At 42.3% G+C, this 26,247-nt stretch overlaps 1 protein-coding gene across 1 annotated transcript; it reads left to right on the top strand.

The window, feature by feature from the left end:
- Window positions 1-426: 426 nt before the first annotated feature.
- Window positions 427-21,258, top strand: ABRAXAS2 (abraxas 2, BRISC complex subunit). The gene is made up of 9 exons (XM_057417259.1): window positions 427-547; window positions 1,743-1,833; window positions 5,096-5,132; window positions 7,502-7,568; window positions 9,783-9,973; window positions 10,691-10,810; window positions 11,470-11,554; window positions 13,567-13,681; window positions 19,020-21,258. The coding sequence occupies exons 1-9, from the start codon at window positions 476-478 to the stop codon at window positions 19,484-19,486; spliced, it is 1,245 nt and encodes a 414-aa protein (XP_057273242.1). The 5' UTR covers window positions 427-475; the 3' UTR covers window positions 19,487-21,258.
- Window positions 21,259-26,247: the final 4,989 nt, after the last annotated feature.

Raw genomic sequence — 26,247 nt, 5'->3', positions numbered from 1 at the left:
AGGGGAGACTGAGATGAGCTCTTAGGCAGAAGCTCTTCCCTGGGAGGGTGCTGAGGCGCTGGCACAGGGTGCCCAGAGAAGCTGTGGCTGCCCCATCCCTGGCAGTGTTCAAGGCCAGGTTGGACACAGGAGCTTGGAGCAAGCTGCTCTAGTGGAAGGTGTCCCTGCCCATGGCAGGGGTTGGAGCTGGATGAGCTTTAAGGTCCCTTCCGACACGAACCAGGCTGGGATTCTGTGATCTCATTTTAACAGGCTCTGCACAGGACTCACCACGTGCGGGTGTTCACTCACTCCTCACCACATTCCCGGTCGCTAGCAGGCCCCCAGCACTGCGTGGACGCGGCCAGCCCCGAGCCAGTTCAGGCTGCAGGAGGAACTACATTTCCCATGATGCCCCGCGCCGCTGCAGGAAGTGACGCCCCTCGAGCGCGCGCGGTGGCTTGTGGGCCCGGCGGTGGCGGCGGCGGTGTCCATCATGGCGGCTTCCATCTCGGGCTACACGTTCAGTTCCGTCTGCTACTACAGCGCCAACAGCAGCGCCGACCACGTAGGTTCCGGGGGCTGCCGCTTCCCGGCGCGGCGGGGCGGGCGTCTCTGGGGCTACGGCGTTCGGCTTCATCCTTCCAGCGCTGCCGGGCCGGGCCGGGCCGCCGCCGGTTGGGCCCCAGCCGCGGGTACCGGTTGGCGGTAGCGGCCCCGCTGTGGTGTTGTCGGTGGCACAGCGGTGCCCATCGCCGCGGAGGTGCTGCGGGGGTCGCCTGCCCCCTGTTCGGAGGTGGGGTGTTGGGGGTGTGACTCGCAGACCCGCCGGGGCCTGCCCTGCGCAGCTGTGGCAGCTCTGGGCTGGACGCGGGGCTCTCCGCGGGTGCGGGGCTCTCGTTTCACGCGCAGGGAATCGGGTCCAGGCAGGAAAACGTGTGTGGAAAAGCGGCGTGAGTGTGTGTGGTGAGAGCGCTGGTTCTGCAGCACAGGCAACGCACCCCGCTTACAGTGCGGAAGCTAAATCTTGTGGAGGTGACAGATCTCCGGTCTGAGCTTGTTCCCTTATCGCTACACCAGGAAACGATGCACCTGTCTTTCGATGCTTATGCCAAAAGGACCCGATTCCCGCTTACGCTCTTTCCTCATTTTGGGTGGGGATGGAAGATAAAAGATGGCTTTGAGTTACCTTGTGAGTTTTATGATTCCTGCTGTTATTCAATGTCCAGCTCAATCTCTAGATGTAAATATAAGTAATCTAAACACCACTTCCCGTTAGCTTTGAAGGTCCAGAGCAGCAGTGGTGCTGTGCATCACAGAATGGTTTGGGTTGGAAAGGACCTTCAAAGCTCATCTGGTCCATCTAACTCATCTAACCCCCCTGCAATGAGCAGGGACATCTTCAACTACAGCAGGATGCTCAGGTGCCTTCCTCATCCAGTGTATGCCTGTGTAGCTGGGACTGGAGGCAGAGCTCTCCTTTACATAACCTGTGTTTGCCTTTTGTGAGTTGTGTTATGTATGGAAGCTTTCTGTGGAACATTAGTTTTGGACAAGCTGTTGTGAAAGGATGTTGGTAAATAAGCAGCTCGGTCTGTAAATCTGAGGACAGGTTATACCTACTGCAGCTCAGAAATGTATTTCAAACTCAGTCTTTGTTTGAATTCTTCCATTGAATGCTAAGAAAGTTACAGCAAGCAAATGTAGATAGTGGGTATTTTTTCTATCTTTAGTCTTTTTTTTTTCTCCCTTTAAAACTGTAGGAAGGATTTCTGCTGGGAGAGGTGAGGCAAGAAGAAACCTTTAGCATTAGCGATTCGCAGATCAGCAACACTGAGTTCCTGCAAGTGATTGGTAAGTAACAGAACTTTGAGAAACTCTAAAGAAGTTCAGTTTTTCAATATTCAGCACAATTCAGTGAGAATTATTTTACTTGTGAGACCAGCCCAAGATGCTTCAGGCTTTCAGAATCACGTTTGCTACGGTATTTGTGTGTTTGTGGTTGAGATGTGAGGGAAGGAAATGGTCCTTTGCTGCGTACAGGGTTTTATGCGTCTCCTTTTATGGAGAAAAAATCACTGAAGACATTTATCTGTGTTTTGTGATGGAGAAATTATTCATTTGCCTTTTGGCTCTTCAGGGAGTTGCCTCTTAGAGTCAGTTCCCTAAATACAATTATGTGCTCAATATAAAAATGCATTACTTGATTTCCTGCCATTGAAAGGGCAGATTTCCAGTGGAGGGTTTGGATGGATGTCTGGTGGTTGGTGACATCCTGCACTGTCCCAGCAAGATTCACCAGGGAATATTGTCAAGTAGTTTATTGCTAAATACAGGGACTGTGCAGCTGATTGCTGATGCAGTTGGTGTTGTGAAAAGCAAAAGATGATCTAAGGTCTTGCTGTTGTGTTGTTCATTGAAGTAGATATTTTTACACATCAGTGAAAAGCTGTTGCATGTTTTTAGCTCTGTGGTTTATAGAAAATAGGAACCCCTTGAATGAAGATGCCCCTTTTGTTTACATATATACAGCACAATGTTAAAATACTTTCTTTAAAGACCTGAGTGTGTACGTGGCTGTGTGGATCTGATTCCAGCTAGCAGGGTCTGCATAAAGCTGAGCTAATACACAAATGGCTCGTAATGGACTCTGCAATGTTATTCTGATGCAGAACTAATGGACAGTGTGTACTACACTGTTGCATCTCCAGATGCTTGCCACCTTAAATTAGTGATGGTTGTGGATCCAAGAATCCAATAGGTGCAGTAGTTTTCTGTTCCAGTTATTCCTAAGGAAACATGGGTGCTACAGTGACAGCGTGAAGTGTCAACTTGTTACAATTGAGCTAAATCACAAAACCCGGAGGCCTGGGATTTGTTTTGTGGGCATATAATCACTATCAAAGCCTTGTATAAGGGCAGGCAGCTGACTGCTCTGCTCAGACAAAACCAGACATAGTGATAACTGCTCTGAGTTGTTGGCAGTGTGATACAGCACTCTTACGACTGGCAGCCTCAGTATGGTTTCATAAACCAAGTGTTTGTGGTGTTAAAAGTTACTCCCTTGTTAGATAACTTTTGTCACATCCTTGGTTACAGTTAATATCTGGAATGGAATGTCTGACCCAGCAGATCTGCTGCTTGTGTTTTTTGTTTACCAAATTTTTACTTCAGTATTTATCCATTGACATTAACTCCTGAATTCCCAGTTCCACTCGTGAACTGGGATTGACAGTTTTGTGGCATTGACACAGATGAGTTTTAATATCCTTATGTGTCTGTTGTCTCAAGGCTCAGTGGTGCTGTTTGAGTACATATGTGTGTATATATATATATAGCAGATGTATATAAAAATATGTATGTACTTTATATATGTATATAAAAGTAAATCAGTATGCAAAACTTTAATGTTGAATGATAGCTGCTTCATGCAATCTGAGCAGTAGGCTTCATGCTTCCTGTTTTTCAAAGCACAAGGTCCGTGTAGCAACATAATAGCCCAAGATTCAAGTATGTACTCTCAGTTGTTGTAGTCAATGTATTTGCTGGAAGGGGTTGGTCTAAGCTGGAGTATTACACTTGCTGATTTTGTTTAGCAGATTGTTTCCACAGGTTCCTGGATGCCAGTGTGGAAGTAATGGGGTTGATTACACTTAGAAACATTTCATAGAATCCCAACCTGTTTTGTGTTGGAAAGGAGCTTAAAGCTCATTCAGTTCCACCCCCCTGCCACGGGCAGGGACACCTTCCACTAGAGCAGCTTGCTCCAAGCCCCTGTGTCCACCCTGGCCTTGAACACTGCCAGGGATGGGGCAGCCACAGCTTCTCTGGGCACTCTGTGCCAGTGCCTCAGCACCCTCACAGGGAAGAATTCCTTCCTAACAACTAAATAAAGTCAGTCAGTAGTTCCAACAGCAGCATCATGAGGAGCTCTTGCCAGTTGGAATGCAGTTTATCAGCAGTACGCCTGCCATGGGTGTTCAGGGCCTTGTTTTGACAGTGGCTAAATATGCTGAGATGCTCACGTGTATATCCTGTTGTTCCTGGAAGCTGTGATTCTGCCTGTGCTGAGGCTGCAGTGATGAGCAGGCTTTGCCTTTCAGAGCAGCTTGTGGTTGACTCACCCTCCAGGAAGGAAGAGTCTGAACACAAAGTTGTTGCCAAACACTCCAGTGGAGTTCTAATATCAGAGCTTGAAGTAATATTGCTACAGAAGTACTGTTCAGGCCGAGCAAATACAGTTTCAGACAAAAGTTATGTGATTGAGGTATACTAATGAGAATAAATGATAAACTAATAAATGACAAACTGTATTTGGTAAAAAGAGTAGAAGAGAGCTTAAAAGAAGTATTAAATACCACAAAATATCTGTAAGTCATGCTTGGTGTTAAAGAGATGATGTGGATTGGCTCTTTGCTCCTGTTGGAACTGGATGAGCTTTAAGGTCCCTTCCAGCCCAAACCAGTCTGGGATTCTCTGAATTATTACATTATTACATGTTATTAATTTTATTATATTTGCATTTATTACAACCTCTTCAATGTAAAATATTCTGCCTTTTAATGACTTCTTAAATCTTCATATAACAGCATCAGAAATTGCAGCTCTTTTGGAGTGATGTTTAGCCCCTTTTCTCATCATAGATTCTATTTGCTTTGCCTCATAAATACTCCAGTGTATAATGTTTCAGTGGCTCCCTTCCCCCCATCCCTTTTATTCATTGCTGTTGTCATAAACAGTGTATATAAAAGGAAGAAAACTGTTGTGGAAAGGTGTATGAGAAAGAAAAAAAAAAATCATAAATGTCTTTGTGAGGAGTTCACAAGTATAAAATAATACCCAAAGTGTGTATTTGAGGCTCAGATAGATCTGGGTGTATCTGAACAAGTGTCTGTCTTGCTCACTGTTAAAGTAGCTTAGAAAGAGAAGTTTGTTTTCCAGGTCTGGTGCTGTGTCATCAGGTCTTGTTGAGACATTAAGGGCAGTGTGTGGTGTGACACAAATGTTTATTTGCTCAGTAGCTGTGATGTGGAAGGTTCATGCAAGATTTGCCCCTGGAATTCCTCTTTACCTTCAGCACTTGGACATATGTCTCTTTTTTGTTTGTTTGTTGCAGAAATCCACAACCATGAGCCTTGTTCAAAACTCTTTAGGTAAGCATTTTCTGTTGTCTTCCTGGGGTGCCTGCAGAATATAAAGACTGAAATATATCAGCATTTGAAATGTATCTATCATTGCATTGCTTACTCATCTGATGGTATTACAGAAATACATGTAAATAGCACCAACCCTGGCAATAAAAGTGTGAGTTTATAGTTCTAGTGGCACTTAGGTTAGAGAGGGTGCCAAGGTGGCCTCTATGGGCTTTTTGCTCTATCCCTCTGCATTTCCACCTCATGTAGTTAGTGTAGCAATCAGATCAAATCATCCCACTCTGATAATTAGGGTGAATGTCAAAACCAGTTTGAATCATTGTAGTCTTAGCTTAGCTGTGCTTGGGCCTGGCACACACCTTAGTAACTTGCTGGGTTAACAGACTGCTTTCTAGTTAGTTGTATTCACTTGCACCAACTAATACTCTGGAACCTTCAGCTTACTCATTACTTCTGCCTTCTGATCTCCTGTACACTGTTATACAGTGATGGCTTCTAAACTGCTCTCTAGAAATTCCTTTTAGAAGGGATTCCCAATTAATCTTTGTGAAAGGAGCTTCCAATTACTCTCCTCTTGCCTTTCTTTAGAGATTTCTGACTAGTTAAGAGTCAGTACCTTAGATATTAGGCTTGACATTGGTTGCATTAGAAAGAAAAGCTGCAGTCTATCATTTGCTGTCTGATAATTACAGAGAGGATACTCTCAACCTAGTGATTTAAATGCTAGACTCTCCACATCAAGATAACATCCCAGGCTCTCCTAGGCTCTTTGTGGTTCCCAGGGATCCTTTGTGCAGCTCATATCAAACCCCATCACATTTACTGCTTCTTCCCAGTCAAGAAATTGGTTGTTAGTAACTGAGCTGAGGGAGGAAGGAGTCTGTATTTCACTGCATGCTTTCTGCACCAGAAAACTGATGAATTCATTTACTTCAGAGCATAGGGGAAACTCTCACAGCCCATAGAGCTTTTATAACACTGGAACAGGCTGTTGGTTTCTGTTAGTTGTAGCAGATGCTGATTTTGGGGCTTTCTGCTTCATCCTTTTGACTTCAGTGTAGCCAGTCTGAGGAGGCCTAATGCTCATCCACTGTGTTCCTGTAAACTGGCACTGCTGATGTTGAGAATAACAGGCTTGGTTCCAGTGCTTTTACCAGCACGTGAGAGCTGAATAAGAAGGAAGGGTTTTAAAAGGACTGATTTCTCTGTGCAGTTCTGAAATGAAGGTGTTTTGTTATGTACTAGTTGCTCATCCCATAAGAAGGGGAAGAATTGGGTATGCACTGCTTACTGCAATGCATAAATACTGTGAGCATGAATTGAAAAGGTTATGCAAATGTTATGTAGTATCTCAAATTAGTAATTAATTGCAGCCTTAAGATTCACAAGAACTTGGAACAAATCTTATTTCCACCCTTGTTTACCAGCCAAGTACTGAGCTTAGGATTTTCTGTTGTGTTTCTTTTATCCCCCACACTCAAGAGTTGAGATCATAGACCTCTAAACCAGAGTGTTTTCCTGCACTGCTTTAGCTGTTAGTGATATCAGCTCTTGAAAGAGACTGAGGACTTGGCAGGTAAGTGAGGGAGGAACTGATTTTCAGGTGTTTTCCCTTTGCTCAGGAAGTGTGATCTACTTGAATTTATAAACCTGTGTAGATAGATTTATAAATTCTGAAATCTCTCTTGGCCTCAGAGTAACACCTTAGGGGTTGGGTCTGGGGTTCATAAGCAGAGCCATATGGATAGATGGTGATACTTTGGGTTCTTGCTGACCTCAGGATAGCTGCTTTGGCTACAAGGGTCCAGTCATATGAGTGTAATTGCAGGAGTGGAGCTCAAGAAATAGATCTGTAACTGCATGAAAATGGCTCTGCTTTCCTTTCTTCTTTGGCAGGGAGACCTCCTTCTCAAAGCAGGATGCTGGTCAAAATGAAATGACACAGTCCATGACGTACATGCTCCTTGTTGTAGGGACTGCCAGGGAAATACTGGGCACCTAACAAATGTGTGCAATGAAAGCATTTTAAACCTAATAATTACAGGCCTCTTGTATTTCATTATTAGTGGTTTAAAAGTGGTTAGAGTTTTTGCTCCAGCTACTCTTACGCATCTAATTGCAATGCTCTGCACCTTCCTCTGTAAGCAACTGTCTCTGTTCAAACCAAGGCTTCTAACTGTGCTCTATATGGCACCAGTCAGATGTCCCAAGTAGGTGGTGTGAATACTGACCTATGTTGATAAAGGTGAACCTATAGAAGCCGCTTTGCAATGTACAGAATGTCATCTCTTTGAAGAACAGTATAAATTATGTATAATATGTGTGTGTAAACTATGTACCTACCTTTCTCTCTTCCTTTTTGGTTCAAGCTTTTATGACTATGCAGGCAAGGTTAATGAGGAGAGTTTGGACAGGATTCTTAAAGACCGAAGAAAAGTAAGTTCTATCTTTTCCTCCTTCTGGTCAGTAGAGCCTATAACTAGAAGATGGGTTTGGAAAACCAAGGTAGCTAACTAGAAGCAATACCTTCATTCACAAATTTAATGGTTTAGTTTGATCCAAGGTTTATTCTGCACGGCAGTTGGATTTGTGGTACTTGGGTGGGGGTAATGTCTCAATTCCCTGAAGAAATGCAAAGGATTTAAGCTTGTATTTCCAAAAGTGAAGGGCTGGTAATAACCCACTCATTTCTGAGCTACACATGGAGCATAGTGATTGTGTCCTCCACTGCTGAAACCAAGCAAGATGTAGCTGACTTGAAAACCTGCTCTAAATAATTTGTTTTAAAGAGTTGCAATGATAATTGCTGTTCTTGCCCTGTCAGGTTTAAACTGGCCAAACTGTTCTATCAGTTATGCTGGGTGCTGTCATAGCTTTACATCATGTGTATGTTGTTAGTAGCACAACTAGTATTAAGAAGATCCAATTTTAGGAGCTATATGGAGAAGAATCAAACCTTTTTTCAAGGTTTTCTTCCACACTTGTAATGCACTGTCTTTCTGCTTACTGAATAACTGATTCAGAAGTTCTGAACTAATACATCAAAGAGCAGAGCTGAAGATGTGATTTCTCAGGCAGTGAAGTGAATCCACCAGTAAAAAGATGGATGACAACTTGCATGGTTCAATTTATGGCAACTTGTGGACCTTGTTAGACCCAGCAGGAAAGCATCTAGTACATGAGTTTGGCTGATGAGGTCTGGTTAGTGCCACAGCTAGTACAAGGTAAGGGGGATTAAAACAAGACCTTTGTTCTTGTTCAGTTCATTTTTACTAAGCAGCAGCAAACCAACATCGTTCCATCTGCTCGTAGCACTGCTGGTTGTGTTACAGTAGTAGCAAACTATCAAGGCATGGCCAACTCTAGGGATTTCTGTCCCCTACAGGCGACTCAAGTGTAACTGTTACTCCTCTGAGTGAGAATGCCTACTGTGTAAATCGTTATGCAAAGCATTGCTCAATTGCTAATTGCATTTGCAGTCTACTTTCTGTTCACTTTTGCTTGCAGACAAGGAGGAGGGATCTTTAGGGAAGCAAGTCCTCAATCTGTGCAACTTCTGCAACACGGATGATTGTAATGCTGCTTTCTTGTCTGTTTCTTCCAGCAAGTGCTCTCAGAATGAACTCCTCTGTGTATAATAACATTTATGCTGAGTACATAGGTGGTTTGTGAGTCTGTTTATACATACAGACATGTATGTCTATATGCTGATGATGGAGTGAGTTGCCAGTCTCAGATCCCGAATTCTGTAACCCCATAACTGTATTCTAGAGCACCATATTAAATTCCCATTTCAGGAGACCAGGCAAAAGACAAGTAGAAACTGTCTCCCACTAGTTTTCAGTTGAATTTTACTGTGGTAGAACCTACCTTGCAGGGAGGCTCTGGCAAGATGTAGAAGATCTAGAATCTGCTCTATTCCACTGAATATATATATATATATATGCAGTCTTAATACATCACTACATGATAGTACCTATTCCTGGGACTCTTCCTAACCCACATTGCTCATGAGGTATCTGCTTTCATTAATCTCTTCAATTAAATGTTAATTTGCATGAAGGAAAGGAGCTCAATACGTGTTGTATACAATATAATCATGGAATTAGAATGGATCTTATCTGATCTGCGTAAGAATCTTTCACAATTCAACACACAAGGAGATAATTTTATTGCACACAGCAGATTAGTCCCATGTGTTTCATCAGCAGCCATGAGTTTGCAAACATGTTTGTGAAGCACTGGAAATGCCTTACAAATCAATACAAGTGAATAGGCAGTTGAAATATGTAGTGCTACAGAAAACCCACATCTGCTGTGTGTGAAAACAGCTTGAGTCTAATAAGGTGAAGATGCTCCAAGGTTTTGTTGCTAAAATGAGACAGTTGAAGGATATTGGCAGTGGGATCTTGAATAGCACTTGGGTGTTTGTAGCACAGTAAGGTGGAGCTGTAAGTAGGCATGTTGTAATAAGATGTCACTTGTTTCAGGTTAATAGGTGCAAACCTGTAGTAATTCAGGCTGATTTTGTTGTAATAAAGCTATTGGCTAATTCACATGATAGCAGAGTTTCAGCAACTTCATCATCAGAAGGTAAATCTCTGTCTCTCAGTTAATCCTTTGTTTTATTTCTGATGTAATTCATTACAGAACGTTATTGGGTGGTACAGATTTAGGAGAAACACTCAGCAGCAAATGTCATATAGAGAACACATCATCCATAAACAGCTGACCCATATTCTTGGAGTGCCTGATCTTGTCTTCCTCCTCTTCAGCTTCATTTCCACTGCAAATAACTCAACACATGCTTTAGAATATGTGCTTTTTAGACCAAACAGAAGGTAAGTAATCTGTGTATGAACCAATCCTCATGTTTTGCTCTGCTTTTTCTTGCTATTCTTTATACTCTGAACTGTTTTGGAGTTTGTACAGTCTCTTTCCACATAAAGAAGGCTTTGTGTTTGCCAAGTGATGTTTTGGTGTCCAATTGTTAGGGATCCCTGGCAGTGCTCAAGGCCAGGCTGGACAGAGCCTTCAGCTGCATGGTCTAGTGTGTGGCATCCCTGCCCATGGTAGGGGGTTGCAACTGGATGAGCATAAGGTCCTTTCCAACCCAAGCCATTCTGGGATTCTAAGACAGTTGAGTTATTTTTCCTGTGCAAGTAATAAATTAAAGTTTTGGGATGAGCAAAAATTCTTTTCAGTCTTTAAATCTTCAGACAACAACAGTAACAAAATATTCTTAAGAGAAATCAGGTGTCAGTACTATGTTTATTATAATAGACCTGACTGTAGCTTCACTCTTGTATCTGTGGTAGTTTGAATGCACAGTTAAAAGGTTTTAAAAGGCACAGAGGTAGGTTCATCTCAAGGGAGCTGATCATGTGTTTATTTTGACCATGACACGTAATATTTAGCAGCTTTTCTAATAAACCTAACACAGAAGCTTTAAACGTAGATGACGTGTGATCATCAGACAGGTGGGATAATGATACCAAGGTTATTGTAAATAATCTTTTGAATATGAATTAAGAAGTCTTTCTGCACTTTCTCTGCAGGTATAATCAAAGAGTGTCACTTACTATTCCAAATCTAGGCAACACTAGTCAACAGGAATACAAAGTTTCTTCAGTGCCAAATACTTCTCAGAGTTATGCCAAAGTTATTAAGGAACACGGGTAAGGACTTTTCCTTTGCAAATGAAGTGCAGGCATCAAGCTCTACCTTCTGTGCCATCCACTACAAATACCCATTTCAAGCAGGACAAAAATAGTACTGGAGGAAAATGGTCAGCTCTAGTGTGCTTTTTTCCTGCTTAGAATTGAATCTTTTAGAACAAAGAGGATTCAGTGCACTGATCTAAAAAGTGGAGTTCCTATGGCCAGTTGATGCTGTGGGCTTTGTGGTTGGGAGTTCCTTGGTTTATTTCCACCCACACCCCCTCCAAAGAATTGTGTGTGCAATCTCAGTTTAAAACTTGAACTCTGACTTGGGAGTGTTGAAATCTTCTTCTTTTTCTTAAGTAGTTCTAACTAAATGCTGTAAATGCAGCATTGAAGTAGCTCTTCTGACTGTTAACAGTGACATTATACAAGCTTAAAGATTTCTGCACAAGTTCAGTCTCATCAAATGGAACTTTCTTGATCCAGAAGGAATTTTTGGTGTTGAATATGCTGCTGTCCAATTTTGGTTCTTGAGGGTATGGTATTTTTTTAGCAATGTAACATAAAATACATTTTTTATATGTAGCTATATATATTCACAGGCAATTCACAGGCAGCATGAGCTGGAACCTTGTGTTGGCTTTTCTGACTAATGATTTCTGCTTCTTTTTTAGTACTGACTTTTTTGACAAAGATGGAGTGATGAAGGACATCAGGGCTATCTATCAGGTTTATAATGCACTTCAGGAAAAAGTACAGGTAACTTCCTGCAGTTAATATTGCTCACTCTGGATGTGGTGTCTTTTATTTGGCTAAACCAGGAGTGGTTAGAGCTCATACTTCATCGTGAACTGTAGGAAAATGTCTGACTAATGATGAAATGTGTCAGGTTCTATTTAATGTGTGCATTTGCAAAGGCTGCTGTAGAAGTGGTTGATCTAAATAGCACCAATTCTTTCTCTTTTGCAAGTGAGAATGATTTAATGCTCAGGGATTTCTGGGAGACATCAGCTATTTTTAAGAGTATGTGTTGAAGAAAAGCCTTGCTGAAGGCTGTGGGGATTTGCACAGGTTTAAAGGCTTGCCTGTCTCAGTTTAAAAATGACTCCTGGCTCTTAGTATGTAGCATGCAGCAAAGAGCTCCATCTGTTAGTTAAAACTTGTGAATGTTTTGTGTAGAACATGAGTGAATCCTGCTCCAAATGTGGCAAAGCATCTGAAAGTGCCTGGAGTGTCAAATCTACTAAATGTGAACTTGTCACTTCACAGCTTGTCCTGTGTGAAGAGCAGCGTAGCTCTGCTCCCTCAGGAGCACACACATCTGCTAATTGTGCTGTAGTCACAGCTTATTTCCAGGCTTTCCCCTTGCATCTGCCCTGGAGGGATTTGTGTCTCTGCTCCAGCTTTGCTGGTTGGCACATGTAGGAGAGAGCAAGATAGTAATTCCTCCAACCATCCCCTGACCTTGCACTGGAGAACTACTATTTATTGATGGAGGTTGCTACTTTCTACCCTGCCTTGTAAGGTGAGCAGCTCGCAATAGGAAGGGAGACAGTTTTTGTGCCAGCTTCAGGAGGCATGCACGTTTATTGTCAGAGGTCTGTCCCATTAGCTAATGGCATTCTGTAAGGTTGTTTTTGCCAAGAGCACGTACATCCTTTCATGCTCTTGCTGCTGTTTGCATTAGTGTCTGGAAAATGCAGCATCAATCAGGGAGTTGTCTTCTACCTGTTGAAACTATGACCTTGTTGTGTTTCACCGTGTAAATTGTGCTGCTCTGCATTGTTTGCAGGGCTTAAAAGTAACTTAGGTGTTAGCTAACTCCAGGAACTCTTATCTTTAAGGTGACTGTTTCACAGAGAATGTGACAAGACTGCAAACAAGTTTGCTTATTTCTAGTATAAGGAATGTGATATTCATCAAGAATTACTTGGGAGGGTTTATATAATCTTCTATAAAAATTAGATGTTGAGCAGAAAGCATGGTTAATGTGTTTCAGCTTTGTAGGTAAGATCACTACTAGTAACCTTTTGGAGAAGAGCTGGTAAATGGGTAGAGATGCACTGGTTTAAGACACATCAGTGCATTTAGAGTTGTGTACTCTTCAAAACTGTTCATATGTATAATGACCAGTACTGAATTTCTGAGGCAGTAAGTAAACTATTATCTCCACAGAAGACTAAATCTTCACTATAACATGTTTAGATTAGAAATCACTATTATCCAGAGCTGGTTTTAAACTTAGTTCCTTCTATGAGCATTTTACATCAATTTCCAACCAGTATAGGGAAATCTTGTTGAAAATCCATGGTCTTGTTTATTTACCTGAGATATCAGCCAAGAGATGAGCTTGGAACACTTGTCTTGAGTCAACTTTTTCATACCTCAATCACTTTTTCATACCTCAGTCCAAATTTGGTCTAGTACATTTTGATCATGCTACTATAGTTATCGTTATTGTGCTAACTACAGTGTATTAAAAAGTCTCTTGCACTAAGCAGGAAGAACTAAGTTTGGATCTTGCTATAAATCTTCCTGTAATGATGAATTATTTGGAAATGCTTTTCCTATTGTGCAGCAGTTGGGAATTGGCAACAGCCAGTGAAGAATCCCATCTTCAGGTTGAGTATTATGCTGTGATATAGTTATCTCCTGCTCTTAGTTTTGTGCTTTGAATGGTTTCTTGTCTGGTAATAGCTTTATTAATGTGGTCATGAAAGTCTTTCCTGTATTTTTGCAATATCTTTGCATATCTTTATGTTTTCTCCTAGGCAGTATGTATAGATGTAGAGAAAAGTGAACGTGTGGTTGAATCTTTTCAAGCTGAAGTAGACAAGTTAAAAAGGCAAATCGCACAGAAGAAAAGCGAAAAGGAGCAAGAAATAAGTAAGTTGCCTTTTACTTCTTTTGTTTCGGAAGTAGATGTTGTAAGGACAGAATATCTTGTGGAATTATTTTGAGTTGTATTCTTGATAGCTCATAGCAAAAGGAAAAGTAAATCACATTGGGATGGGTATAGGATGGATTTACACTGAGTGATAACTGAAGTGTGAAAGGACGTGTACTTCAGGTGTGTCTGTAGGAGTCATCCAGTGTGAATAAACTTTAAACATAGGAGAGAGCTATAGAGAAAGAACAAATAAGTCAGTTCTGGAACTAACAGAGGAAAACATCAGTTGTAGGAAAGGAAAAGTGGAGCAAAGCCATGAATGGAAAAAGCAAAGCTAAACACTGGAGAGATTCCATTTGCAGTATTTCATGGAGAACAGGGTATTGTGTTCACAGGCCAGCAGCTATCAGTGGCTTTTTGAAATCTTTATTCCCTTTTCCTATCCCCAGATATGAGCCCAGCATTAATGAAGTTAGAGATCAGTTCTGTTACTGGACACCAGACAAACTGCATGAAGGACAATGAGTGCATGAGTGATGAACATTGGTATAGGTCATCTCAAGTGCTGTCTAGCTGCGTTTTGACCTTGTAGCTGTCAGTGGTTGTATTGGGTCTTTCAGCACTGATTTAGAGCATCTGCATTTTTATCCTTTTCTCCCACTTCATAGTCACTGAATCCTAACTTAGCATTTTTGCATTATTTGCTGACTTAGTGAAGAACATGACCACTTCTCAATGTTAAGCTAAATCTTTCCAAAAGTCTATTTTGAAGTCATTTGTGTCTTCAGGAGTATCTGCTAGAAAGCGGAAGAAACTATTTAAATGTAGAATAGTGTTGGACTTCACCTGCCTATTTCAAGTACCATATCATCATGGGTAGGAATTTCAGTCTATAGTACTTTTAAGTCCATGAAACTATAGAAATAATGTCCTTCTTGCAGGTTTATAGCTACTCTCTATAGCCAGTGTGTTGAGGGAAGCTGAATTGAGTAATTTTTTATTCAAGATAATATGTATGCAGTAATTTATTCAAGGCAGTACAATCTGTACAGTAATTCTAGTGAAGGTCTGAATGCAGAAACTATACTCCTGCTGTGCTTTGAAGACCTATGTTAGTATCAAGTTGATTGGGTTTAAGTTTCCATGGTGCAAGTAAGTCCCATTAAAAATCCATGGTTTTATTAGGGTTGATTCTGCATTTTGGATTAACAATACATGCTTTCAAAATATTCATTCAGGACTGGTAAGGAGAGGCAGTACTAGATGTATATTCACCCTCTTTTGCTGCTCCGTGATTTTCTGTATCAGTGGGACCTGTTGAGTGAACATACTTGGCTGGTTGCTTTGTCCTTCCTAGAAATGGAATGTGGCTTCAAGGGACTTTTGCTTGTAGATAGGTTTTTGTGAAGAGCCTGGCCCTTGCCATGGAAGTATTGCTGATCTACTTTAATTTGTGAGTGTAAGGGAAGGCTGAAGGTGGAGAGTAGAAGCAAAGGATAGGCAAAAAAGGCAAAAAAGCACATAACTTTAACAAACACTGCCTCTTTCTTCCTTGTGTTGAAATGATAAGCAAATAACCGTTGACATTTTAGCTACAAGATGGTTTTTATCTGTTTATCTTGTTACCTAAAGATATATCTCAGACTGAAAGATGGGTTAACACCCTAAACTGTACAGTAGGCCCCTCTGCTGCTATAACTGGCTGTTTTCTCCTGTGATCACGAGCATTTCAGAGCAGAGTTTGACCTGTCAGCCCAGGTTCTTCCTTCTCTGAACCTCAGAGATAAGGTGAAGAGGCAGCATCAACCACAGCCCATGTGAAAGGTGGAAGTGGCATGAGTCACTGCTGTTTCCTGCTTGGCTGTAGATAAAACAGCCAGGGAACTGCTACTACATGTGCGAGTGAGGAATAGAGCTGGGTATTTAGTGTGACTGGAGCTGATCCCAGCCCATATGGCAAAAGATGGGGGAGGAAGAGGAAGAGCAGTCGGTGCTAGCCTCTAGGTGCTACCAGCAAAGATGCAAATGCTGCACTGAAAATTTATGCCAGAGCAGAAAATCATGTGAGAGGGCTGAACCAAGAAAACAGGCAGCTTGGATCCTGGCAGTATTTTTAGCTGTGAGTAGCTAAATACTGAAGCTGGCCTTCTGTTCTCTCCCTTTTCTCAGGTTCCTTGGGTTTAGGGAGTTAATTTTCCACTTAATCATTCCCTGAGCTGGAGGGAAAGGGATTCAAATTCCTGTGGTGGTGGTGTGGGAAAGCTTGTTATTCTTCTGAGTTTTTGGTTACCAGGTTATGACTTTAACACTCCTGCATGAAAGGCAGCTTAGACTTTACTTGCCACATCACTGAAATGATTTTGTGTGTGTAGTAAGCATGTTTGAGGGGATAGTATGTGCCATGCACTGCCCAGGTGCCAGGAAATCTCCCAGTTCCTGTATTGTGGACCAGAAATGGAGGCTGTTACATAGCCACTTGAGGGAATTTTTATTCCTGAAGGGAATGACTTGACTAAAGGAACTCTTCAGCCTTGTTTTTTGCCTTTTCCATAACTATGGTGTTGCAGTAAGTCTATCCCCTATCTGCAAGGCACCTTTACACATACAGGTGTCAATTCTGACAGATGTTTGGAGGTTAATAACCAGTCAGAAACCAGTCTAAAACATCAGTATCTCCTAGTGCTGAAGAAACCTTCCTACAAGGAAGTTTCTGCTTATGTCTAATGTATACTCCTCTAATTCAAGCAGCTTTCTGCTTGCCTTTCCACAGCAGCCTCTTACATACATTTGAAGACTGAAACTGCCTCCTCAGTCTTCTCATAATATCCCTCTTATTGCAGTCTTTCCTCTTAGGTCATGATCTAGATGAAGATGTCTCTGCTTATTGCAGGGGGCTTGGACTAGATGCCCTTTGGGGGTCCCTTCCAACCCAAACTGCGGTCTGATTCTGTGATATCTGGACTTCTAACGAGTCCTTTTCTTTTATAGAGTTCCTCCATCTTTTCCCTACTAAATTGTGTTGTTCAAAATGAGATGCAGTATCCCAGTTGTAGTCCTAACCATTGCAGTACATACTGAAATAATACTGTTTCTCAACAACTGAGCACGCTTAATGCATGTTGAGATTCATAGCATACATAAATCACCACTAAAGCTGCAGAAGGATGTCATAGTTCCTCATCTTGCAGGTCGTGCAGTTCATTATTCCTGTGCTTGTCTTCCTGAAATGATTGTCTAAATCATCTCATTTAAGCTCAAATTCCTGCTCTGATACACTTGCAGCTATTACTAGCATGGTGCCATCCAATTTTAATAAGCATGTACTGATTAAATTCCATCATTTAGGTGGTTAATGTGAGTATAGTTCTGGTGCAGAGCTGTGGGAGCTTCATCTTGATGAGTCCATTGCAGTTGTTCTTTAACCAGTTCTTCAGCTATTTATTTTTAGCCTCACAGTGCTTATATTACTGTCTATTCCTTATGAAACATGGAGGTGCTGTGAAATCCTTAAAGGCAACACATACCTGTGGCTTTTGCTCTTGCTTTAATTGTTAACATCACATGGCTTGGAAAGAGCCCCTGTCCTTAGTGGAAAACAATATTTATAGCCACTGTCTAACTGTACAATTACTTAAATAGAAATCAAAATGTGGAAGTGGTAGTTTTACCCATTATGTGTGGCCTTTCATAGGGAGCAAATATCAGTGATGGTGTCCAGCTTTTCCAGGTACAGCAAACAACATAGCAGTGTTACAGTAGTGCCAGAGCCCTGATTGTGGATTGCTGTGCCAGGGCTATAGAAACACAGCTTCAAAGGATGAGTCTTGCTAAGCTAGCTAATTGGAAATCTGAGTTATGGGAGTATAGACTTTTTTATGCTATCAGAAGGTAAGCATGATACATGGTAGTCTCATCACAGATACTGGGAGGGCAAGCTTTTAATACACTGATTTGAGGGGAGATGACAAGGAACTTCTTTGCTGGTGCTCATGAGCACACAAGGGGCATTGTAAGAGAAAGTACACAGTGTGATTTACAAGATGTAACATCAGCAGCAGAAGCTGATTATGGTCTGATTGAAAGTGAAACAAGCTTTCTGTACTGAGTAAGATATAGGTGGGGAGGAGCAGTGACCTGGTTTAAGCCCACGTGTCAAATAAGTACCACACAGCCACTTGCTCAACCTCACCTCTGGTAGGATGAGGAGGAGAATTGCAAGAAGGTAAAACCTGTGTGTTTCAAGAGTTTAATAATTGAAATTTAACAATTTAATAATTGAAATAAAGTAAAATATAATAATAGAAATAATAATAATAATATCATTGATAATAGGGAACAAAAAAAAAAGGGAGAAATGAACATTTATAACCTAAATCACAAGTGATGCACAATACAGTTGCTCAGCACCCACTGACCCATTCTAGTCCCCAAGCAGTGATCAGCCCCTCCTGACCAACTCCCCCCAGTTTCTATACTGGGCATAACATGCTGTGGTATGGAATACCCCTTTGGCTAGCTTAGATCCTAGCTGTGCTCCTTCCCAGCTTCTTCTGCCCCCCCCCCCCCCCCCCAGAGAATGAGAGACTGAAAAATGCTTGATTAGGGTCAGCACTACTTAACAGCAACTAAACCATCGGTGTGTTATCAGCATTGTTCTCAGACTAAACCCCAAGCACAGCACTGCAGCAGCTACTAGGAAGAGAATTAACTCTGCCAGCTGAAACCAGGACAAGCAGCACAGTGAGACCTGGCAGAGCTACTTTTTGATGAGAGAAGGAACAGAGAAATACAGAGAGAGGATGAGGTGGAAAGAGCAGCAGGTTATGGACACTTCTTGTAGCTGTGCTTTCAGGGGAGTTAAACTGGAGGAAATGAACTGTACAGGATGACTGTGCCCATAACAATGTAGCACAGTTGCTCTTGGGTAGAATTTGCTTTCTGTCATCTTTTGGTTTTGAAATGGGATCACTGGGATAATGAAGTTGTGCTAATATTGATGAGTGTCATGGGTGCCCTGCTAAATTTAGGGAAGGTACTCTTTGTCAAGCTCAAAGGACAATGTAGTTAGTAAGAAGCAAGATGTAAGATGATGGTTAGTGTCTTATGTAGTCATCAATGTAGAAATCAGAATTGTGAAGGATGAATAGTGGAGACTGAGAGGAAAATATCCAGTGCTGGAGTTTGAAAGCAATGCCAGGGATGAGCATTTAATAACAACAACCAGCCAGCAAGAGAGAGAACAGCTAAGGGCAGGGTGTGCTGTGTTACACCTAGATTATGTAAAGCATATTGCAAAGTAAGCATGAAGTACACCAATGTTCTTTGCTTTTGTAGGAATGCAGCAAGCAATTTTAAGCAGGCAGATGCCAACAGATAACTTGGAACCTATGTTTGTTCCACGAATGTCCTACACTGGGTTTGCTGTGGAAGGCTGCACGCTTGAAGATCCGGATGTCTCCGATCCTCCTCCTCCCTATTCCGATTTCAATGCAAGCAATCAAGAAAGTACTGTGGGTCCCAGTCTCCTAGAAAGCAATGTTTTTATGCCTCGACCTCAAGCAGTAGGTTCTTCCAGTTATGTTTCCACAAACACAGGATTGAAATATTCTGGTAATGGAGCATCCATGCCATCTTCCCAAAGAGCGGTTGGTGACAATGTTGATGAATCAGAAGACAGTGATTATGAAAACTTGCTTGAACCTGCAGAGTCCTCTGACAGTGAATACTCACAGACAAGAGATTCCCGACCTTCACCACATCCTGATGGTGACTCCAGGAACACTCAAACATCTCAGATTTGATGGGGAGGGGGTTAAAAATCCACATGACACTGTTTTTTCACAGTTGTTACCGAGAGATTTTGGGGATTTAACCTGGAGGAAATGAACTACACGGGATTTAACTGTGCACACAACATGTAGAAGACTTGCACTAGAGGGTTTATTCACCTTGTGATACATTTTGCAAGTTTTATAATGGAATCATTAGGATAATCAAGTTGTACTAATACTGATGAGCTTCATGGATGTACTGGTAAATTTAGGCAAACTGATGAGATTTATAGAGATCTTGTAGCTTTTGTTGCCGTATTTTCTTTAAGACGATAAATTGGGATGTAGTAACTAAGCACAGTTAGTCTACAAATAATGTTCTCAAATCAAAACTTACCTCTTGCACTATCATGCCTTGAATTTTCAGTTTGGAAAGGGAATACATGTATCAGCCGCCTTCAGAATAGCTTTCTATGGTAAGCCAAATTGGCCTTTGCAAGCAAAGAAGTTCTGATAATCCTGAGAAGCCTGATGGGAGGAGATGTGGTCGACCTTCTTTTATTGGCATGCTCTTTGAACAGAGAAGGGGTTTGTTTCCACTTTTTTTACTAGCAGAATGTGTGTCTCACTTCAACTGATGGTTGCCTTTTTTCCTGTAAAGGGTGTTTTTTTGGGGGGGTGGGACGACTGGTAAATCATCCAAATGAATGTCATGAATAGAATTCCTCTGGTTCTGCTGGGTTTACAGTGACTTTATGCCACACTAAGCCTCATTTCTTGTCTCATTTGTTACATTAGCATCAACACCGAGTGCACATACAGGAGTAAATGACTGAGAGAAGTAGTTAATTCCATCAGGAGTGGACTTTGGAGTCTGCAAATTACAAACATCAGAGGCTGCTTCTCGCATTTTATGTGCATCTGAGTATTGGATTTACGCTCCTAGATGAGTTATTTTATGTAATACATAGGGGACAGGTAGGAGACGGTTGGGTGGAGAGTCCCCTGGGTTTATTACCTCTTTTCCTTTGGGTGGAACATGTAAATGACTATTTTGATTGGAATTACAGCTCTTATCAGAAAATTGGGATAAATGAAGTGTGGTATATTTAGAGACTTTCATGTTTGGATGCACTTACTTTTATTTAAGTACTGCTTGTATGCTAACGTTGCCCAAAACATGTGAAATCGTGCCACTGAGATGTTTGTATTATTGGACTCTATCCCTGATCTGTCAATGGGAAACCACACATTTTAAGATGAGGTCATGTAAGCATTTATTGCTTGGGGGGGGGGGTAAATAGCCACTTCTTTGGTTTACACCCAGAACAACAAAGCAGTTGCTTCAAAGTTGCAATATATTGGATTTACAAAAGCCTACAATGTCAGTATGGATTGTATATGTAGGCACAAGTCTGTCCATTAGCCTCTCTTACCTGTACTAAATCAAGCAGATGGAAAACCTGAGGTGTTCGAGTTGCCGCTCTTCTCTCGAGTGCTTCCACCTTTAAACATCTCGTGGGCTGGTTTAACTCTTTGACATTATTCTCATTAGCCTTAACTTGATGCATTTTCTGTTGGAGCGTTGCAATCCATTGAACAGAGAACTTGCTCTGCTGTTACCACTGGCTCTGTGCTGGCGCCCGTGGTCCAGGTGGTGTCCGTGTGTGTGTTGAAATCAGGATTGACAAGATGGCAGCTGCCGTCTCTTAAGTTTTATTCCGCACAGAAACCTGCAAAATGTACATCTCTGACAAAGCAGTTCAATGTGACAATAAAATCTTATTTAATCCTGTAACTTATATTTTACTCTTTGTCAGGTTCCGTGCTGGAGCACAGCTCAAAACGGATGGTTTGGGAGAGCACAGACGGGGATTTGATGGAAGGGGGAGAGGGCAGCGCCACACCGTGCGTATTACATTCCTGCCATAAGTGATCACGTTAATACAAAGATTCTTGAGTTCTGAAGCTTTTAATAACAAAAAATGTATTAGAATCCTAGAACGGTTTGGGTTGGAAAGGACTTTAACATCATCTCGTTCCAACCCCCTACTATGGGCAGGGACACCTCACACTAGACAGTGTTGCCCAAGGCTCTGTTCAGCCTGGCCTGAACACTGCCAGGGGTGGAGCGTTTGCCACTTCTCTGGGCAAGCCTATTCCAGTGTCTCAGCACCCTCACAGTAAAGAACTTCAAGTTCTTTAGCCTTAAGTTCTACTTGGATTTACCTACAACATGTAGGTGATGGGAGGAGAAATTAATATGTAATTGTGCCAGCACTTATCTGCAGGTGCAGAGTATTGTTAGAGTAATTCCATTCACTCTTAACTGTTTACTCATAAGAGCAAAGGATGTGCTTTTATTTAATGTTTTAAACATTCAGGTAATACTCTGGTAAAAATACATGTGACCAGACTCTGCAGCTTTCATGACAGTCCTGTTTTTATGACAGTGTTGAGTTGTGATCCACCTGAAGGCAATAGGGAGCAGCTTGAACCGTAAAGGAAACCAGAGCTTCATACCCAGGAGGTGCCAGGTTTCCACGTCTGATTGATGGAGAGTTTCTTTTGGTGATTCTCAGAAGCACAGAACCCAGCAACCAGGCCTGTAGCCATGTCCATCACTAAAAGGTAGGCAGCATAGAATCACAGGCTGGTTTGGGTTGGAAAGTACCTTAAGATCATCCAATTCCAACCCCCTGCCATGGTCAGGGACACCTCACCATAGACCGTGTTGCTGAAGGCTTTGTCCAGCCTGGCCCTGGACACTGTCAGGGATGGAAGATTGAAGAAAAGCTGTTCAAAACTGGCTTCTGTGCCTTTCAGTTCAAAATCCTGTAGTTTCTCTGGTACAAGGAAATATTTTCTGGTTTATTGTTGTAAGAAACCTAGAATTGCTGTTTTCTTTATTTCTAAATTTATTTTGACCCCCCTCCCTAATTGTTTATAGCTACAAGAGGAATGTACCATATGGAACCTCTCAATCAGTTAGAACTATCCCATATGCTTACAAGAGAAAGCATCACCAAATATTTCTGAAATTAGGATTGACACTGGGGGAGTCTCCAAGTCCTCTGTTTGCTTATGGAATGGTGCATGTTGGCAGAAAGAAGTGTGAGCATCTTTAATGTTGGCATATTTGTGACTATGCAGGTTCTGAGTTCTTGTCTAGCATCAACTGACTACTCAGGGACAGTTCACTGGCTCTGACCTGACCTCAGTTAAAGTTTGAATGGAAGCTGTTGCTGTTTTGTGTTGCAGCAATATAGGCTATGAGAAGAGTGATTAGATTTCCTCTTAAGTGGAAAGATGCTTCAGACCATGCCTAAGGTAACTGAGATCAGCACGCTTCATTCTGTTGTTTGGCTCCTTTTATTTAAACTTAAAACCTTTGTTTGTTACAGCAATAGATAATGTTTAGAGAAAGCATTGTTGCCTTGGATCAAATTGACAGCAGCATCTGAGTCCAGAGGAGGCCACGGAGATGCTGTGAGGGATGAAACAGCTCTGCTCTGGAGCCAGGCTGAGAGAGATAGGCTTGTTCAGCAGTATTTCTTTATCATATACACTTGTGTGTATTGGCATGCACATACACCTTTATACTGCTCCTTTCTATAGCTTACAGATTTAGGAAGATAACTGAAGCTTATTTAGAGTTTCATTAGTGAATCACTAATACTTGGCTGCCTGTCCTGGCCTGTGCTCAGAGCAGTGGCACTAGTATCCTGCTGCTCAACTCTGCCTTTGTCAGCTGCAAAGCTCTTGCCTGTTTCACATTTCACACCTCATCTCACAGGTCCCTGCAGGGTTTTGCCACGGTCAGTGTGGGTTAGCTCACTTCTCCAGGAGCAGCTCCTGTGCTCCACCAGCTTGGAAGGCAGAGAGAGCAAGCAGAGGTTTGGGAGAGCTCACCAGCTGCTTCAGGCCTGGTAAAGTGTGTGTTAGGAGCTCAACCTCCTTGAGAGAATTTCAGGATCAACTTCCCAGGGGAAGTTCTGCAAATGAAGATGGATGTTAAAGCAGATCTGCCGAATCATGGAAGAATCACAAGGTCCTAGAATGGTTTGTGTTGGGAGGAACCTTAGAGCTCATCCAGTTCCCAACCCCTGCCACCAGGCAAGGACACCCATCAGCATTTATTGGTGTGGCTGGGTCAGGATTAAACCCTGCAGCAGGCTGCATGCAGTGGAAATCTAGGGAGGAAGGTCTTTCCTCTTTGACCTTTAAACAAGATCGTAACTTGCAACTCCTTGTCTTTCCCTAAGCATCATTCAATTAAAAGAAAACACCTTGCTGTCTTTTTCAGCCTTTATGATGGACAGGATGATGATAGAGCTGGGCAGAAGGAGCTCAAGGCCACCGAGGCTGGGAAACATTCTGCTTCTGCAGCACTTACAGGTCACTGTGGGGCTTTGCATTCATTATCTGTAGCTCTCCAGAGTCCCTATGGGGCACCAGGCTTTCCATATTCACCTGTTACCAAGGAGAAGAGCTGCACATTTCCCTCATGTGCATTTGTGTACCATACATTTATCCCCTCTGCCTTTATTGGAGAAGATGTTAGGAAGGAAAAACCTGATAATCGTCAAGAGACAGGTCAGTAATAGATTACACACATGTTTTGAGATTCTTCCATTCTAAGCAGTATTAATAACTCTTACCCGAGTTATTTTCCTGCTCAGCGTCTTTCTTTAGGCAAATGGTTGTTTCCAAAGCAGGAAAATGAGTTCTGTGAAGGGTTTTCCCTTCACAAGGCACATTTCCACCACAGAGATTGCTCCAACAAATTCTGTCGTGCCAGTCTGTGATTTCTAACACGTTCTTCAGGAGCGAGAGGCTGCTATAGCTGCCATCCCTAAGCTGTGAGCAGAGATCACTGGTGGTCTGTAGGACCAATATGGAACTGCTAATTTTAGCCAGGAATGGAGCCTCAAATAAAATGTTCTTACTCAATCTCATGGAAAAAAAAAGTTTATTAAACAGAATTGTATCACTTAAATGTGGCTGTAACTTTCTAGTCTGAGCAGTAAGATGCGTGGGTTGAATAGGTACTGCTTGCTCTATTAGGCTAGTTTTTGTCTTAAGTAAACCTATAGAGAGGTTAGAATTTACTCCTTCAGCATGTGGTACATCACTGTGAGGTTGTCTGAGCATCTCATACTCAATGTGATGAGTATGCTTAGAGAAGATGTACGTTTATCTCTCCAGCAATTGCTTCTTAAATCAGTCAGATCTGAGGATAACTGATGGGTGGTGTTAGCTATAGCTGGGTTTGGGGGTTTTAGGGCTTTTAGCTTGTTAAAGCTTGTGTAAATGGGTGGTGAAAGCATTGGAGATGCTGGTGTTTGTGGTGTAGGAAAGGGCGCAGATGCTTCCACAGTGATTCAGTGAGCACTGCTGTGCAAAATCGCTCTGTAGCTTTGGTAGTTCATGCTGAGCTGCTTCCCCATGCAGCGGAGGAGCCGGGGAACTCCTCAGTTCATCTATCATTTGCAATTCAAAGCAGGTGAAGCACTAAAAGGGTACCAAGAGCAAGAGATCATTTCTCTTCCGTGTGCAGGTGCTTTTGTGCAGTTGATGGTGACAGGGGATGGGGCTTATCTCTGCCATTACTTCTGTGCTGGCCTTCCAAAGGAAGGCAGTTGATTTAGGGAGGTTTAAAACAACAGCCTTGGCCTTCAGTGGTGTGAGAAGGGTAATCTGAAAACAACCTGGTGTTGAATTAACCCCCAGTGGGGTTGTCCCCTTTGAACTGGTGATTTCCACACACCAGGAGCTCCCTGTGCCAGACCAGATTGGGGAGTAAAACCTTTTGTAACACTGGAGCAACCACAGCGGAGGAGGCAGAGCAGTAGGATTGCTGTGATCTTCAGCTTAAGCCAGTGCAGGTTACAACCCGTGTCAATGGCAATCCATGTTGGTAATACCAACATCACATGGAAAGCCAAGTGATTCCCTTTATCTGGTTGTCCTAGAAACTCCTCCATAGCTCATTTCATCCCTTGGGAATTACATCTGAGAAGTACTTCCTCAGCAAAAGAAATAGGTCCGTATCAAGCCCCTGGTAACCATCATTTCATAGCATGTGGCTTTTCTGCTTGGCTTGAATGTTATTTTATCATTCATGTCTTTGTCATTAGGTACAACTGGTTTGATTTTGGTTTCCCATTTCATGGCTGGGTTTGATTTAAGGGCACTATGAAGGGATGCTGAATGCATCTGCAGGACAAGCGCTCTTATTCCCTCCACCCATCCCCTGCTTTACTGTCCCTTCACCCCTGTTTTGTTTGACTGTTCTTCCTTTGAAGAACTTCAAATCTCTGTCTTTATGAGGCCTTGAACTGGGCAGGCCCTTGCTATGTATTGTAATGCATAAAACAGATGTCAGGCTTTCATTTTCAGTGTTAATGCAAAGGGTAATGGGGTTGCAGCAATGTGAATGAGGGTTTCTCTCTGTTGTAAAGTGAGGCCATGGAAATGAGGAGGGTTTTATCCCCAGCAGAGTGCAGTGGCTGTGAAGCAGCAGAGCAGCAGCACTCTGAAGCTTTTTTAATTAAGTAAATGCAAATGAAGCTGGAATGATCTCACTTGTGCAACTTCCTGTCGAGATGCGGAATTACTTTTGGCTTTAGGTCAATGTATGTTCATTGTGGTTACTCCCACAGCCCATGGAAGCTGTACAACCGGAGTTCCATCCACCCTGTGCAAGCGAGTGCCCATCTCTTCTGCAGCCCTACAGTGCCTCCTTGCTGGTGGCTTTTCACTGGACCAGCCCCTTGACCTTACAAACA

This window comes from Pezoporus wallicus, unplaced genomic scaffold (assembly GCF_028554395.1).
Source record: "Pezoporus wallicus isolate ANWC-B61680 ecotype Strahan unplaced genomic scaffold, APGP_CSIRO_Pwel_v1 contig_8188, whole genome shotgun sequence".
Lineage (NCBI taxonomy): Eukaryota > Metazoa > Chordata > Aves > Psittaciformes > Psittacidae > Pezoporus > Pezoporus wallicus.
This window is presented reverse-complemented; position numbering and strand designations above follow the sequence as displayed.